At 44.6% G+C, this 12,676-nt stretch overlaps 1 protein-coding gene across 5 annotated transcripts in view; it reads left to right on the top strand.

The window, feature by feature from the left end:
• Positions 1–12,676, top strand: part of STXBP4 (syntaxin binding protein 4) — a 171,129-nt gene that overhangs the window by 85,702 nt on the left and 72,751 nt on the right. For all 5 annotated transcript variants that reach the window (XM_066263993.1, XM_066263992.1, XM_066263996.1 and 2 more), the window contains one exon: positions 10,659–10,835. In XM_066263993.1, coding sequence (XP_066120090.1) covers positions 10,659–10,835 — 177 coding nt within the window. The remainder of the gene's footprint in view (positions 1–10,658; positions 10,836–12,676) is intronic.

Here is a 12,676-nt window from a genome sequence, read left to right on the forward strand (position 1 = left end):
ATTTCACTCGATCTGATACCTAAGTTAAGGAAACTAGTTATAACTTACTCTGAACCACTTTTCTTTCAACAGCCCTCTTCCTGTAGTCACCCTAATCTTTTTCACAAGCTGTAATGGGACCTTAGACCGAGAAAGATTTCCCAGTGAGTGAATGTAGGAAGCTGATAAGAGAAGTACTCTTTGGGGCTTCAGAGCATAAGTTACATTCCACTAAAACATATATCTCTTTGAAGTCTCCCTTTTCTCCTGTCAGCCATTGACATTTTGAGAGATTTACCAATTAGCTTAGAAATTACAGAACTTCTAAGCTCAGTGATGTGGATGTGCTAGCCTAATTACAAATGTGCAACTGCTCTTTGTGACTTTCTCCTTCTCCCTTAGGGAGACATTACGACTCAGAACTAGGGAAGCAGAGATTTTACGTGGTTGTTGCTAACATTAAAAAAGATGTGTGCACATTATGTTTGCAAACAACTGCTCTAAATTTCAATAACTGATATAACTAATTGAATGCCTCAGAATAGTCCTTAATAAATCAGTCTAATATTGCTCTCTAATCGCATAGGTGATTATGTATGTTTTTCAAAAACAGTTAAGAGGAGTGGGAAAAGAACTATAACATGAACTGCTGATAGCTGTTTTGATCTTATAAGAGCAGTTATTGTTATTTCCCATGATGCAAATAAACTGAGTCTTAGAGAACTGCACCACCCAGTTCTACCATTCTGACCTAGGTATAGCTCATCTAATGCACCCCCCCCCTTTTTAATTCTATATCGTGGTTTCTCATAGGGAAGAGTGCTGTATGTGGGAAAGCACACAATATTGTCTTCTTTCTGAGCTCATACCGCCTTTTGTGTGAGTTTATAATGCCCTTTGCCTCCACTTAACCATGTACCTAAGGTAAAAGTATTTGTAACTTACAAAGATTTCTATTAGTATGAATTCTGTTTTCAAAGAATTTGGTCCAGCCATCCCTGAAGATATGCTGTGAAATTATGAGATAGAAAAATTCTCATTTTACAATGGGACGCCATGAGTTCAAAGCATTTCCTCAGTGTCCCTAAAAAAAAAAAAAAAAGGCAGAGATTCGACTACATAATTCAAGTTCCTTTTAGTACATTTGCTTATACTGCTTATATTAAAAAGAATAATACTTATGTTGATTTTTCTGATTTACATCTTAGTTTCTTTTTTATTTTCTAATGCTCTAAACTGAATTTCTCTGTACCCACGACAAAGTAAATCAGTGAACTGGCTGCAGCGTTTACCCTGATGGGATTTCATGCGCATGGCAGGGTACTGGGAAAATCCTACCTCAGTCGTTACTGACATCGGAGGCTTTGCAGTGAGGTATTTATTAGAAGATGGCCCGAGAGGAAAAGCAAAAGTGTATTTATGTGATCCTATGTTGCTAAATACAGCACACTGCTGCCATCTCTTCTTTACTGCTTCCTCTAAGCGTCAACAGTTCGATGCGCTAATCTTTTAAACAGCTATTCAGTGGAAACTGGGCTAGAATTTCACTCAGGGGTCACATCTACCAACCTGACAGTTATACCTTTAACAAAAGAAATGGCATGAATTTATTCAGCATCAAAACCTCTGCATCTCTTACCACCTGACTGCATTTCACACTGTATCACAGTTCTTGCACTATAATGGCTGTATCAACCCCATCCAGAGTCTTCATTTAATTAACTGGCATACTTTGAGCAAAAATAAAAGTGCTGTTTTTACAGAGGATTAAAAGCTGCATGAAGAGAGTGCGAAGGAGATAAATCATCAAATTAGTTATCCTTCATTGCAGCTATGGAGAATTCTCTATTCCTGTTCTTTCTCTGCAATGACAACATATTTCTTGTCTAAATTGATTGAATGGAAAATGGAGGGCAATGTAGCCACCTCGAATGTTTCTGTGTAGACTGTAATGGCCACATCCTAAGTTCATGTGGGGTTGGGCGCTGAGGATATTGTCATTTACAGTGATTTTTTCTTAGCACTTTTTATAGCTGGAGAGGTAAGTAGCATGTCATAGTAGCTAAGAGCATGAACTTTGTGACTAGGCTTCCTGGGTTCAGATCCCAGTTCAGTTACATACTAGGGTTGGAATTCTGAACAAGTAGCTTAACCTGGCTGAGCTTCAATTTCCTGTCCAGTAAATGAAGATAATAATTGACTTAGCTCACACAACAGTATGAGGATTAAGTGAGTTGATCCATGCAAATCAGAGCAGTGCCAGCACAAGAGGCCATTACCTCCCGTGCGCATGACAGCAGTCTGATATAAAATTGATTCAGCCACAGCACCGGGGACTCCTGATCACCTGTGCTAAACTAACTAAATGTGACTGATATGGCTCAATAATATACTAGTAAATGTTCTTTTATTTCCCCAGACATTTCTTTTTTTCTTCTTCTTTTTTTTTTTTTTTAGCAAGAGACAGAGACAGGAAGAGAGAGAGATGAGAAGCATCAACTCTTAGTTGTAGCACTTTAGTTGTTCATTGATTACTTTCTCAGATGTGCCTTGACCATAGGTACTCCAATTGAACCCATAGGTACTCCAGTGACCCCTTGTTCAAGCCAGTGACCTTGGGCTTCAAGCCAGCAATCTTGGGCTTCAAGCCAGTGACCTTTGGGCTCAAGCCAGCAACCATGGGGTCATGTCTGTGATCCCACGCTCAAGCGATAACACCAAGCTCAAGCTGGTGAGCCTACACTCAAGCCAGATGAGCCTGTACTCAAGCCAGCAAGCAACCTTAGGGTTTCAAATCTGGGTCCTCAGTGCCCCATCTCAATGCTCTATCCACTGCACCACCACCTTGTCAGTTCCCAGACATTTCTTTTTAAAAGTGACCTTTTATTATAAGACAATTACTTTACAAAATAAGAAAATAAAGTCCTGTGAATCGGCCTGACCTGTGGTGGCGCAGTGGGATAAAGCGTCGACCTGGAGGTTGCCGGTTCGAAACCTTGAGCTTGTCTGGTCAAGGCACATATGGGAGTTGATGCTTCCTGCTCCTCCTCCTTCTCTCTCTCTCTCTCTCTCTCTCCTCTCTCTCTAAAAATCAATAAATAAAATATAAAAAAAATTTTTTAAAGTTCTGTGAATCAAGGGGATAATAGGTTTAGCTTTTCAAAGCATGGTGTTCTCATCTCAATTTATGCTGAAAGGCATCAAGACTTTGTCACATAGAAGTTCTTTTAAAGAGATCCAAGATGGAGGCAGAGGAGGTAGATATTACACTCACCTCCTCCCAGATGCAAATTGGAATTACAAGTAAAATATAAAGCAATCAACCTAAATAAACAACTAAAGACTAGCTGAAAAGGAGTCTTATAACCAAAGATTCACACAAGAAGCCATATCGAGACTGGTAGGAAGGGTTGAGATGGAAAAAGGTCTGGCCTCACTCCCATGGGCAGCAACTGAGATTCCAGGTTTACATCTCAGCTGCAAAGGTTCCCCCTGAGAAGCATGGGCTCTCAACCCCAAGCTGGGCTCCCCAGCCCAGAGCACCAGAGCCAGAAAGAGGCACCCACATCACATCTGGCTATGAAAGTCAGTGGGGATTCTGTCCATCAGGGAGAGACAGCTAGAAACACAGGTGCTGTCTTAAAGGGACAATGCACAAAATTTCATTCACAGCAAATCAGCCTGGACCACAGTGGCGGGAGGGCGGAGCAGACCAGAGTCGTGGGAGGAGAGACTGGGGCTAGCGGCTCCGGGGAGAGAGCCAAAGGGGCGGCTGCCAGAATTCACTCAGGGAGCACCCAGCTCGGGGGTCAAGGAGACTGCACCCCTGGGTCCCACGGGACACCTACTGCCTAAGGCCACCCTGCCAACACTGGAAGTCATGACAGATCTACCTACACACGGAAACAAAAGCAAAGAGGCAGCTAAAATGGGGAAACAAAGAAACATGCCCCCAGGAAAGAACAGGAGAACTCTCCAGAGAGAGGGCGAAATGAAATGGAGACAAGCAATTTACCAGACACAGGTGCGGGGTTTTTAAAATTGGTGATGAGGATGTTCCAGGAAGTTCATGTGAACTTCAAAAAGAGATAGCAAGAATACAACAGGACATAGCAACCATTAAAAGGGCCAGTCAGAAATGAGGAATTCAGTATCTGAAGTGTAGCACACCACAGGGAATAAAGAACGGGTTGGATGAAGCAGACAATAGAATCAGCAAATTGGAAGATAAGGTTGCGGAAAACACCCAATCAGAGCCCCAAAGTGAAAAAAGAATTTAAAAAATGAAGATAGTTTAAAGGAACTTTGGGACAACATAAAGGATAACAATGTCCACATCATAGGTGTACCAGAAGAAGAGAGAGAGAGAGAGAGAGAGAGAGAGAGAGAGAGAGAGAGAGATATCAAGGGATCAAGAACTTATTTGAAGAAATAATGACCGAATACGTCTCTAACCTGGTGAAGGAAAAAGACTTAGATGAAAGCAGTGGTTTTCAGGTGCCGGTCCGCAGGTCTGTACTAGCCGGCCAGGAGTTCCATGCCGGTCCACCAAAGAAATAATCACCCTCATGTTGTGTGAAGATTACCACAGACAACAGTATGGTGATTACCAGATGTAATTGGCAGGGGGAGGGCGAAGAAGAGGGTAAAGGGGATCAATGGTGATGGAAGGAGACCTGACTTGGGGTAGTGATCACACAATACAACTATACAGCTGATGTGTTATAGAATTGTAGACCTGAAGCCTCTATGAATATATTAACCAATGTCATCCTAATAAATTTAGTATTAAAAAGAAAAAGATGTTCTTTTGCATGGCATGCCATTTCTACCAGAGCCCGGTCCTTTCTTTCCCTCCTCTGACCTTTCTTATTCATGCGCCCGATAGGAAGCATTGACTTAGTCAGAATGTATCTCTAGTGTCCTTTCTCAAATGTCCCACATTCCTCCTTGTCTCTCTTCCTTCGTTTGCATTGTTCGATTTGTTTAACACGCTCTTCTCTCTACCTCCAGATATCTAAGCCACACCCAATGTTCTAAGTGGAGGCAGAAAAGGGACCAGTGTCTCTTACCCCCTTTGTATTTTTTATCACATAACATGATTGTCTGGGTACAGTATCTGCTAAGCAAAAGTTGTTAATGATGATGAACTCCTCTTAGCTCTACTTCCGAACTACATTTCGAATCTAACCACTTAACACTATGTCCACTACTGTCACCCTTGTCCAAGCCACAGTTACTTTTTCTCCATTCCCTCCCCTTTCTTCCTGCTGCACTCCTGCCATCCGCCTCCAGTCCACACTCAACATCGCAGCAAAAGAAATCCACCTAAAATTTAATTCAGATCCTATCACTTCTCTGCGCAAAACCCTGCACTCCCTTCCCATCTCACCTGGAATAAAGCCAAAGAGCTTACAAAGCCCTTGAGGATGGGATGGGCCCCTCCTCCCCCAGCCCAGCCTTGCCCTCCCTCCTGTGGCCGCTCTGCTCTCACATCCTGCTACACCCCTCCTGCCCTGCTCCTCTCTGCTTCCGCCACACTGTCGTCCTTGCTGTTCTCTGAAGATGCAAGACATCCCACCTCCAGGCCTTTGCACAAACCGTTCCCTCTGCCCGAAAGCTCCGCTTTGGGAAATCTTCATGGCTCCATCCTTCCTGCAGGTCTCCAATTAAATGTTTTCTCAATAAGATCTTCACTGACAGCCCTGGCCGGTTGGCTCAGTGGTAGAGCGTTGGCCTGGCATGCAGAAGTCCCGGGTTCGATTCCCGGCCAGGTCACACAGGAGAAGCGCCCATCTGCTTCTCCTCCCCTCCCCCTCTCCTTCCTCTCTGTCTCTCTCTTCCCCTCCCGCAGCCAAGGCTCCATTGGAGCAAAGATGGCCTGGGCACTGGGGATGGCTCCTTGGCCTCTGCCCCAGGCGCTAGAGTGGCTCTGGTTGCGACAGAGTTACGCCCCGGAGGGGCAGAGCATCGCCCCCTGGTGGGCAGAGCATCGCCCCTGGTGGGCGTGCCGGGTGGATCCCGGTCGGGCGCATGCGGGAGTCTGTCTGACTGTCTCTCCCCATTTCCAGCTTCAAAAATACAAAAAAAAAAAAAAAAAGATCTTCACTGACAAGCTCTAACTTACTATCTCTCCAAACTCGAGTGTAAACCCTGGCGGGGAAGAAGGGAGTAATTTTTTGTCTACTTTGTTCAGTGCTCAATCCTCAGTACCTAAAACAGACCTTGACATGAAATAAGTACTTAAAAAAATAGTTTTTGACTGTATGAATGAAAATTTGATCCTTAAAAACATGTCCAGCTTGACCAGCTGGTGACGCAGTGGATAGAGCATCGGACTGGGATGCGGAGGACCCAGATTCGTTACCCCGAGGTCGCCAGCTTGAGCGCGGGTTCATCTGGTTTGAGCAAGGCTCACCAGCTTGAGCCCAAGGTCGCTGGCTTGAGTCCAGAGGTCACTGGCTTGAGCAAGGGGTCACTCACTCTGCTGTAGTCCCCAGCCCCCCAGTCAATGCACATATAAGAAAGCAATCAATGAACAACTAAGGTGCTACTAGGAAGAACTGGTGCTTCTCATCTTTCTCCCTTTCTGTCTGTCTGTTTCTATCTGTCCCTTTCTCTGACTCTCTCTCTGTCTCTGTCAAAAACAAAAACAAACAAACAAAACAACATGTCCATATTCCTAACCCTCCCCTCACTTCAGATCATATTTAGGATCAAATGAAATCCAGCATCCTATAATAGCTCTGAGATATTAAAATTGCTGAAGTTAAATATTAACCATGGCAATTGGAGCAGAAAGTTCCATTGCAGGGAAAAGAGATTTCTGCATCAAGTAAAGAAAAGGAAAGGTTTACAGTATAGTAACTGCCCTGTTCAATTATATTGGTGTCCTGGGAGACTGGTGTTGACCCAGCTTCAGGGCACGTTTTGAGAGAGCCAGTGGTTGACCACCCTTCCTCTGCCTAAGGTGGAGAATATAGCTCATATATAGTGTTGTTTTTATCATCTAGTGGCAGACTGAAATGGTGAATCGAGCCTGTTGGGCAAATGAGCTTGTAAAATTTGTTTTTGGAGTTTGCTCACTTTTATTGTTAAAAATGGCACTGGGCAGCCTCACCTGTGCTTGCTTTCAGAGCAGGGCAGTTGATTGCAAAGCCTGGATTGCATTCCTGCTTGGAAGGGGCCATTGTTTTGCTAATGTTTGCTGGAGAGGTTTTCTGCCAGAAAGTTTTGAAAAGAGAGCACAGAAGGGGGAAAAGGAGGAAGAAGCCATGTTGGCAGAGTGAGAGCAGAGAATGCAGGGTGCTGAGGGAGAAGCCATGTTGGCAGAGTGAGAGCAGAGAATGCAGGGTGCTGAGGGAGAAGCCATGTTGGCAGAGTGAGAGCAGAGAACGCAGGGTGCTGAGGGAGAAGCCATGTTGGCAGAGTGAGAGCAGAGAGAATGCAGGGTGCTGAGGGAGAAGCCATGTTGGCAGAGTGAGAGCAGAGAACGCAGGGTGCTGAGGGAGAAGCCATGTTGGCAGAGTGAGAGCAGAGAATGCAGGGTGCTGAGGGAGAAGCCATGGTGGCAGAGTGAGAGCAGAGAATGCAGGTGCTGAGGGAGAAGCCATGTTGGCAGAGTGAGAGCAGAGAATGCAGGGTGCTGAGGGAGAAGCCACGTTGGCAGAGTGAGAGCAGAGAGAATGCAGGGTGCTGAGGGAGAAGCCACGTTGGCAGAGTGAGAGCAGAGAGAATGCAGGGTGCTGAGGGAGAAGCCATGTTGGCAGAGTGAGAGCAGAGAATGCAGGGTGCTGAGGGAGAAGCCATGTTGGCAGAGTGAGAGCAGAGAATGCAGGTGCTGAGGGAGAAGCCATGTTGGCAGAGTGAGAGCAGAGAGAATGCAGGGTGCTGAGGGAGAAGCCATGTTGGCAGAGTGAGAGCAGAGAGAATGCAGGGTGCTGAGGGAGAAGCCATGTTGGCAGAGTGAGAGCAGAGAATGCAGGGTGCTGAGGGAGAAGCCACGTTGGCAGAGTGAGAGCAGAGAGAATGCAGGGTGCTGAGGGAGAAGCCATGTTGGCAGAGTGAGAGCAGAGAATGCAGGGTGCTGAGGGAGAAGCCATGTTGGCAGAGTGAGAGCAGAGAACGCAGGGTGCTGAGGGAGAAGCCATGTTGGCAGAGTGAGAGCAGAGAGAATGCAGGGTGCTGAGGGAGAAGCCATGTTGGCAGAGTGAGAGCAGAGAACGCAGGGTGCTGAGGGAGAAGCCATGTTGGCAGAGTGAGAGCAGAGAATGCAGGGTGCTGAGGGAGAAGCCATGGTGGCAGAGTGAGAGCAGAGAATGCAGGTGCTGAGGGAGAAGCCATGTTGGCAGAGTGAGAGCAGAGAATGCAGGGTGCTGAGGGAGAAGCCACGTTGGCAGAGTGAGAGCAGAGAGAATGCAGGGTGCTGAGGGAGAAGCCACGTTGGCAGAGTGAGAGCAGAGAGAATGCAGGGTGCTGAGGGAGAAGCCATGTTGGCAGAGTGAGAGCAGAGAATGCAGGGTGCTGAGGGAGAAGCCATGTTGGCAGAGTGAGAGCAGAGAATGCAGGTGCTGAGGGAGAAGCCATGTTGGCAGAGTGAGAGCAGAGAGAATGCAGGGTGCTGAGGGAGAAGCCATGTTGGCAGAGTGAGAGCAGAGAGAATGCAGGGTGCTGAGGGAGAAGCCATGTTGGCAGAGTGAGAGCAGAGAATGCAGGGTGCTGAGGGAGAAGCCACGTTGGCAGAGTGAGAGCAGAGAGAATGCAGGGTGCTGAGGGAGAAGCCATGTTGGCAGAGTGAGAGCAGAGAATGCAGGGTGCTGAGGGAGAAGCCATGTTGGCAGAGTGAGAGCAGAGAATGCAGGTGCTGAGGGAGAAGCCATGTTGGCAGAGTGAGAGCAGAGAGAATGCAGGGTGCTGAGGGAGAAGCCATGTTTGCAGAGTGAGAGCAGAGAGAATGCAGGGTGCTGAGGGAGAAGCCATGTTGGCAGAGTGAGAGCAGAGAGAATGCAGGGTGCTGAGGGAGAAGCCATGTTGGCAGAGTGAGAGCAGAGAATGCAGGGTGCTGAGGGAGAAGCCATGTTGGCAGAGTGAGAGCAGAGAATGCAGGGTGCTGAGGGAGAAGCCACGTTGGCAGAGTGAGAGCAGAGAATGCAGGGTGCTGAGGGAGAAGCCATGTTGGCAGAGTGAGAGCAGAGAATGCAGGTGCTGAGGGAGAAGCCACGTTGGCAGAGAAGGGAAAGAGAAGGTGTGCAGATGGGGAACCAGCGCTGAGGGGCTGTTGTGAGCTCCGCCGAGACTGGTGAGGTCTTTGATTCTAGGAGGAACCAGAGAAGATTCTCCTGGTTGTGGAACCGGATAATGCAGGGGTTGGAAACCTATGGCTCATGAGCCAGATGTGGCTCTTTTGATGGCTGCATCTGGCTCGCAAACTTTTAATAAAAAAAATAATAACGTTAAAAATATAAAACATTCTCATGTATTACAATCCATTCATTTTCTACCACTCATGTTCATGGTTGCGGGTGGCTGGAGCCAATCACAGCTGTCCTCCGGCACAACACCAAATTTTTATTGGATAATGCGTAATGTACACGGGTCGTTGTATGGCTCTCACGGAATTACATTTTAAAATATGTGGCGGTTATGGCTTTCTCAGCCAAAAAGGTTCCCGAGCCCTGGGATAATGTGTCAGGGCTTTGTGAGCTCTGAATGAGTGAAAGGGAAGTGTTTTCCCTGTTTGTTCCCCTGTAGTCGTGCCGGTGCAAGACTTTAATAAAAGAATGGCCCACCATTCTTTGGCTCCACTGTTTCCTTACCCTCTGCCCAAATTCAATGGGAACCTGCATGTACATGGCCACGAAGGCTGCGGCCCTTGGCCTTACAGAGCCCTAAGCTGGGAGTCAGGCAGACCTGGGTTTAAATTCTGGTCTTCTGCGTGTCCTGGGATTATGTAACCTCCCTGAGCCTTTGTTTGATTATGTATAAAATGCTTTTTAAATAAATCTTTTCTCTCACTGTTGCTATAAAAGTTAAATGAGAGAAAACTCATCGATCACCTGAGACACAACATGTGTTTGATAAATGTCATTGCTTCCGATAGAAATAGCTATATACTTTGCTACTGAGTGCTACCTTTGGCTCCAATTACAAAAGAGCAGGAGCAGATAGGCTGATGTCTAGGAGTAAGCCGTGGGACCTGGGGCATGGACCCCCGGAAGCTCCACAACAGCACTGTAGGTCTCTAAACGGCATCTGATGAAGCTTCAAGCGCCTTCCTGGAACAGGGGCCTTACCGCCTGCTGAGTTCTGGGGAAGCCTACTCCCTTTATCTTTTGAACCAGTTCTTCTTCTGCTATTTTCCGTTTTTGGTTCCCTTCGACTTCCCTTATTTTCACAATGTTCTGCTAGGTGTGTGATGTTGGAAATTCCATACCACAAATCATCTCAGAAATCAACAAAGGAAAAGTCAGATTGGGTAGCTGCTCTATATAACAAAATAATATGAATATTCATTTTCAAACTGAGATATGAGGAGCCTGTATACATATATTAAGTTTGGGAATTATAATTTCCATGGGGAGGAAATGTTTTGTTTAAATCACTGAACTATTTTTACATGTTTTATTCCCCCCCACCACCACCACCTCTGCCCCCAATGACATCAATTTTGACATCTTTAGGAAGCCAAAGCCGTCGTGGAAGAAACCAGAGCCCTGCGGAGCCGGCTTCACCTCGCCGAAGCTGCGCAGAGACAGGCGCACGGCATGGAGATGGACTACGAAGAGGTGGTCCGTCTGCTGGAGGCCCAGATCGCAGAGCTGAAGGTTCAGCTGGCTGAGTATTCTGACCAGAATAAAGTAAGCAACACAGTCCCCTCTTCTGGTTACCATGGTTTCCCTGCCGTTGTCATGTATCCTGTTTTCATTTTCTTTTCATCTGCACTTCGAAACTAGGTCAGTGTTTGTCTTCTGTTATTCAATGATAGGGTGATGTTGGGGCCAGTGTGGAAGTTGGGGGCCTCCCTGGATTCAGATTGCTTTGGGGTGGAAAAGCGTGCCACCCAAATTTGTTCCAGTTGTTGGTCAACATTGTACAGCCTAGGCATTAGGTCCTGGAATTATAAATGTTTAACACTCAATTGATACATTGGTTTTCTCCTTTGTTTCTAAACTTGTTAATTTGTCTCGTGGGGATGGGAGGAGCAGAGTGGAGAGATGAGTTTTGCTTCTTGATTAAAGCATTCAAGGAAGTGTGAAAGGTAAGTAGTTTTGCCCAAGGCCCGAGATAATTAATAGAAGAAGCTGATTTTTAAATTTAGTAGGTTCAAATTTCAATAGCAAAATGCTGAATGCTTTTGAGAAGGCAATGTGAACTTTTATGTGAATTATGTGATTTTTTTTTCATAATATGTACTATAATCATTGAATGGTATTCAAAAATTATACTAGACATACATTTTTACTTCACTAAATAAGGTAGAGAATTAAATAAATTGAAATAGATATTTTATAACATCATAGAATTTATTTATGAACTTAAGTGTTTAGATTTCTAATCCAGTCATGTATCAAGAGGACATAAAGCAACTTTGAATTATTTGTCCCTTTGTTTAAACATAAAAGAGCTAAATATTTTAAATATACCAAGTAAAAATGAAACCAATTTAGACAAGCTACATACAGAAGAAAATCTGAAATTTTCTCAGGTTAGCTCTTAAGTTACTAATATATTCCTCACTTTAAAGATAGACATTTAAATATTTCATATTTAATTTGGGAATGATCAAAATATTAAACATACTTTGTGGAAGGAAAATATTTTAAAAATAATTTTTTTCAAAAATAATAGGACATTTAAGGAGTTCTGATGAATAAGCTAAGAACTATATGATTTCACTCATAGGTGGGATATAAAACTGAGACTCATGGACACAGACAGCAGTATGGTGGTTATCAGAGGGAGAGGGGTTGGGAGTTAGAGGTGGGTAAAGGTGGCCGTGATGGAAGGTGGTTTGACTTTGGGTGATGGGCGCACAATGCAATGTATAGATCAGTGGTGGTCAACCTGGTCCCTACCGCCCACTAGTGGGCGTTCCAGCTTTCATGGCGGGAGGTAGCGGAGCAACCAAAGTGTAAATAAAAAGATAGATTTAACTATAGTAAGTTTTATAAAAATTTATTCTGCCAAACTTAGCGAAAATCTGATATAAAGTACTTGGTAAGTAATTATTATTATATGCTTTCACTTGCTGTAACTCTGTTTTATAAATTTTATAAAGTAAAGTTATTTCCCTACTTTATAAATCACCATTACTGTGGAACCGGTGGGCGGTTAGAAAATTTTACTACTAACAGAGATACAAAAGTGGGCAGTAGGTATAAAAAGGTTGACTACCCCTGCTCTAGATCAAGTGCCATGGAGATGTACACCTATAACCTGTGTGATCCTATGGACCAATATCACCCCATTAAATTTAATTTCTAAATATATATAAATAAATACAGATTTGTTTTTTTAAGTGTAGGTTATTTTGAAAAATTTTTTTACAGCTTTAAGCTGAGAAACATTTTTGTCCTAAGTTGTCTGGTATTAAAATTAATTCAAAAAAATTTTAGCATAACAGGGTCTTAGTCATTTCTCTTAACAATACCCTTAGCTAAGCTATTAACCTAAAAACAACCTAAAGAAGAAGAAGAAG

Source organism: Saccopteryx bilineata, chromosome 2 (assembly GCF_036850765.1).
Source record: "Saccopteryx bilineata isolate mSacBil1 chromosome 2, mSacBil1_pri_phased_curated, whole genome shotgun sequence".
NCBI lineage: Eukaryota > Metazoa > Chordata > Mammalia > Chiroptera > Emballonuridae > Saccopteryx > Saccopteryx bilineata.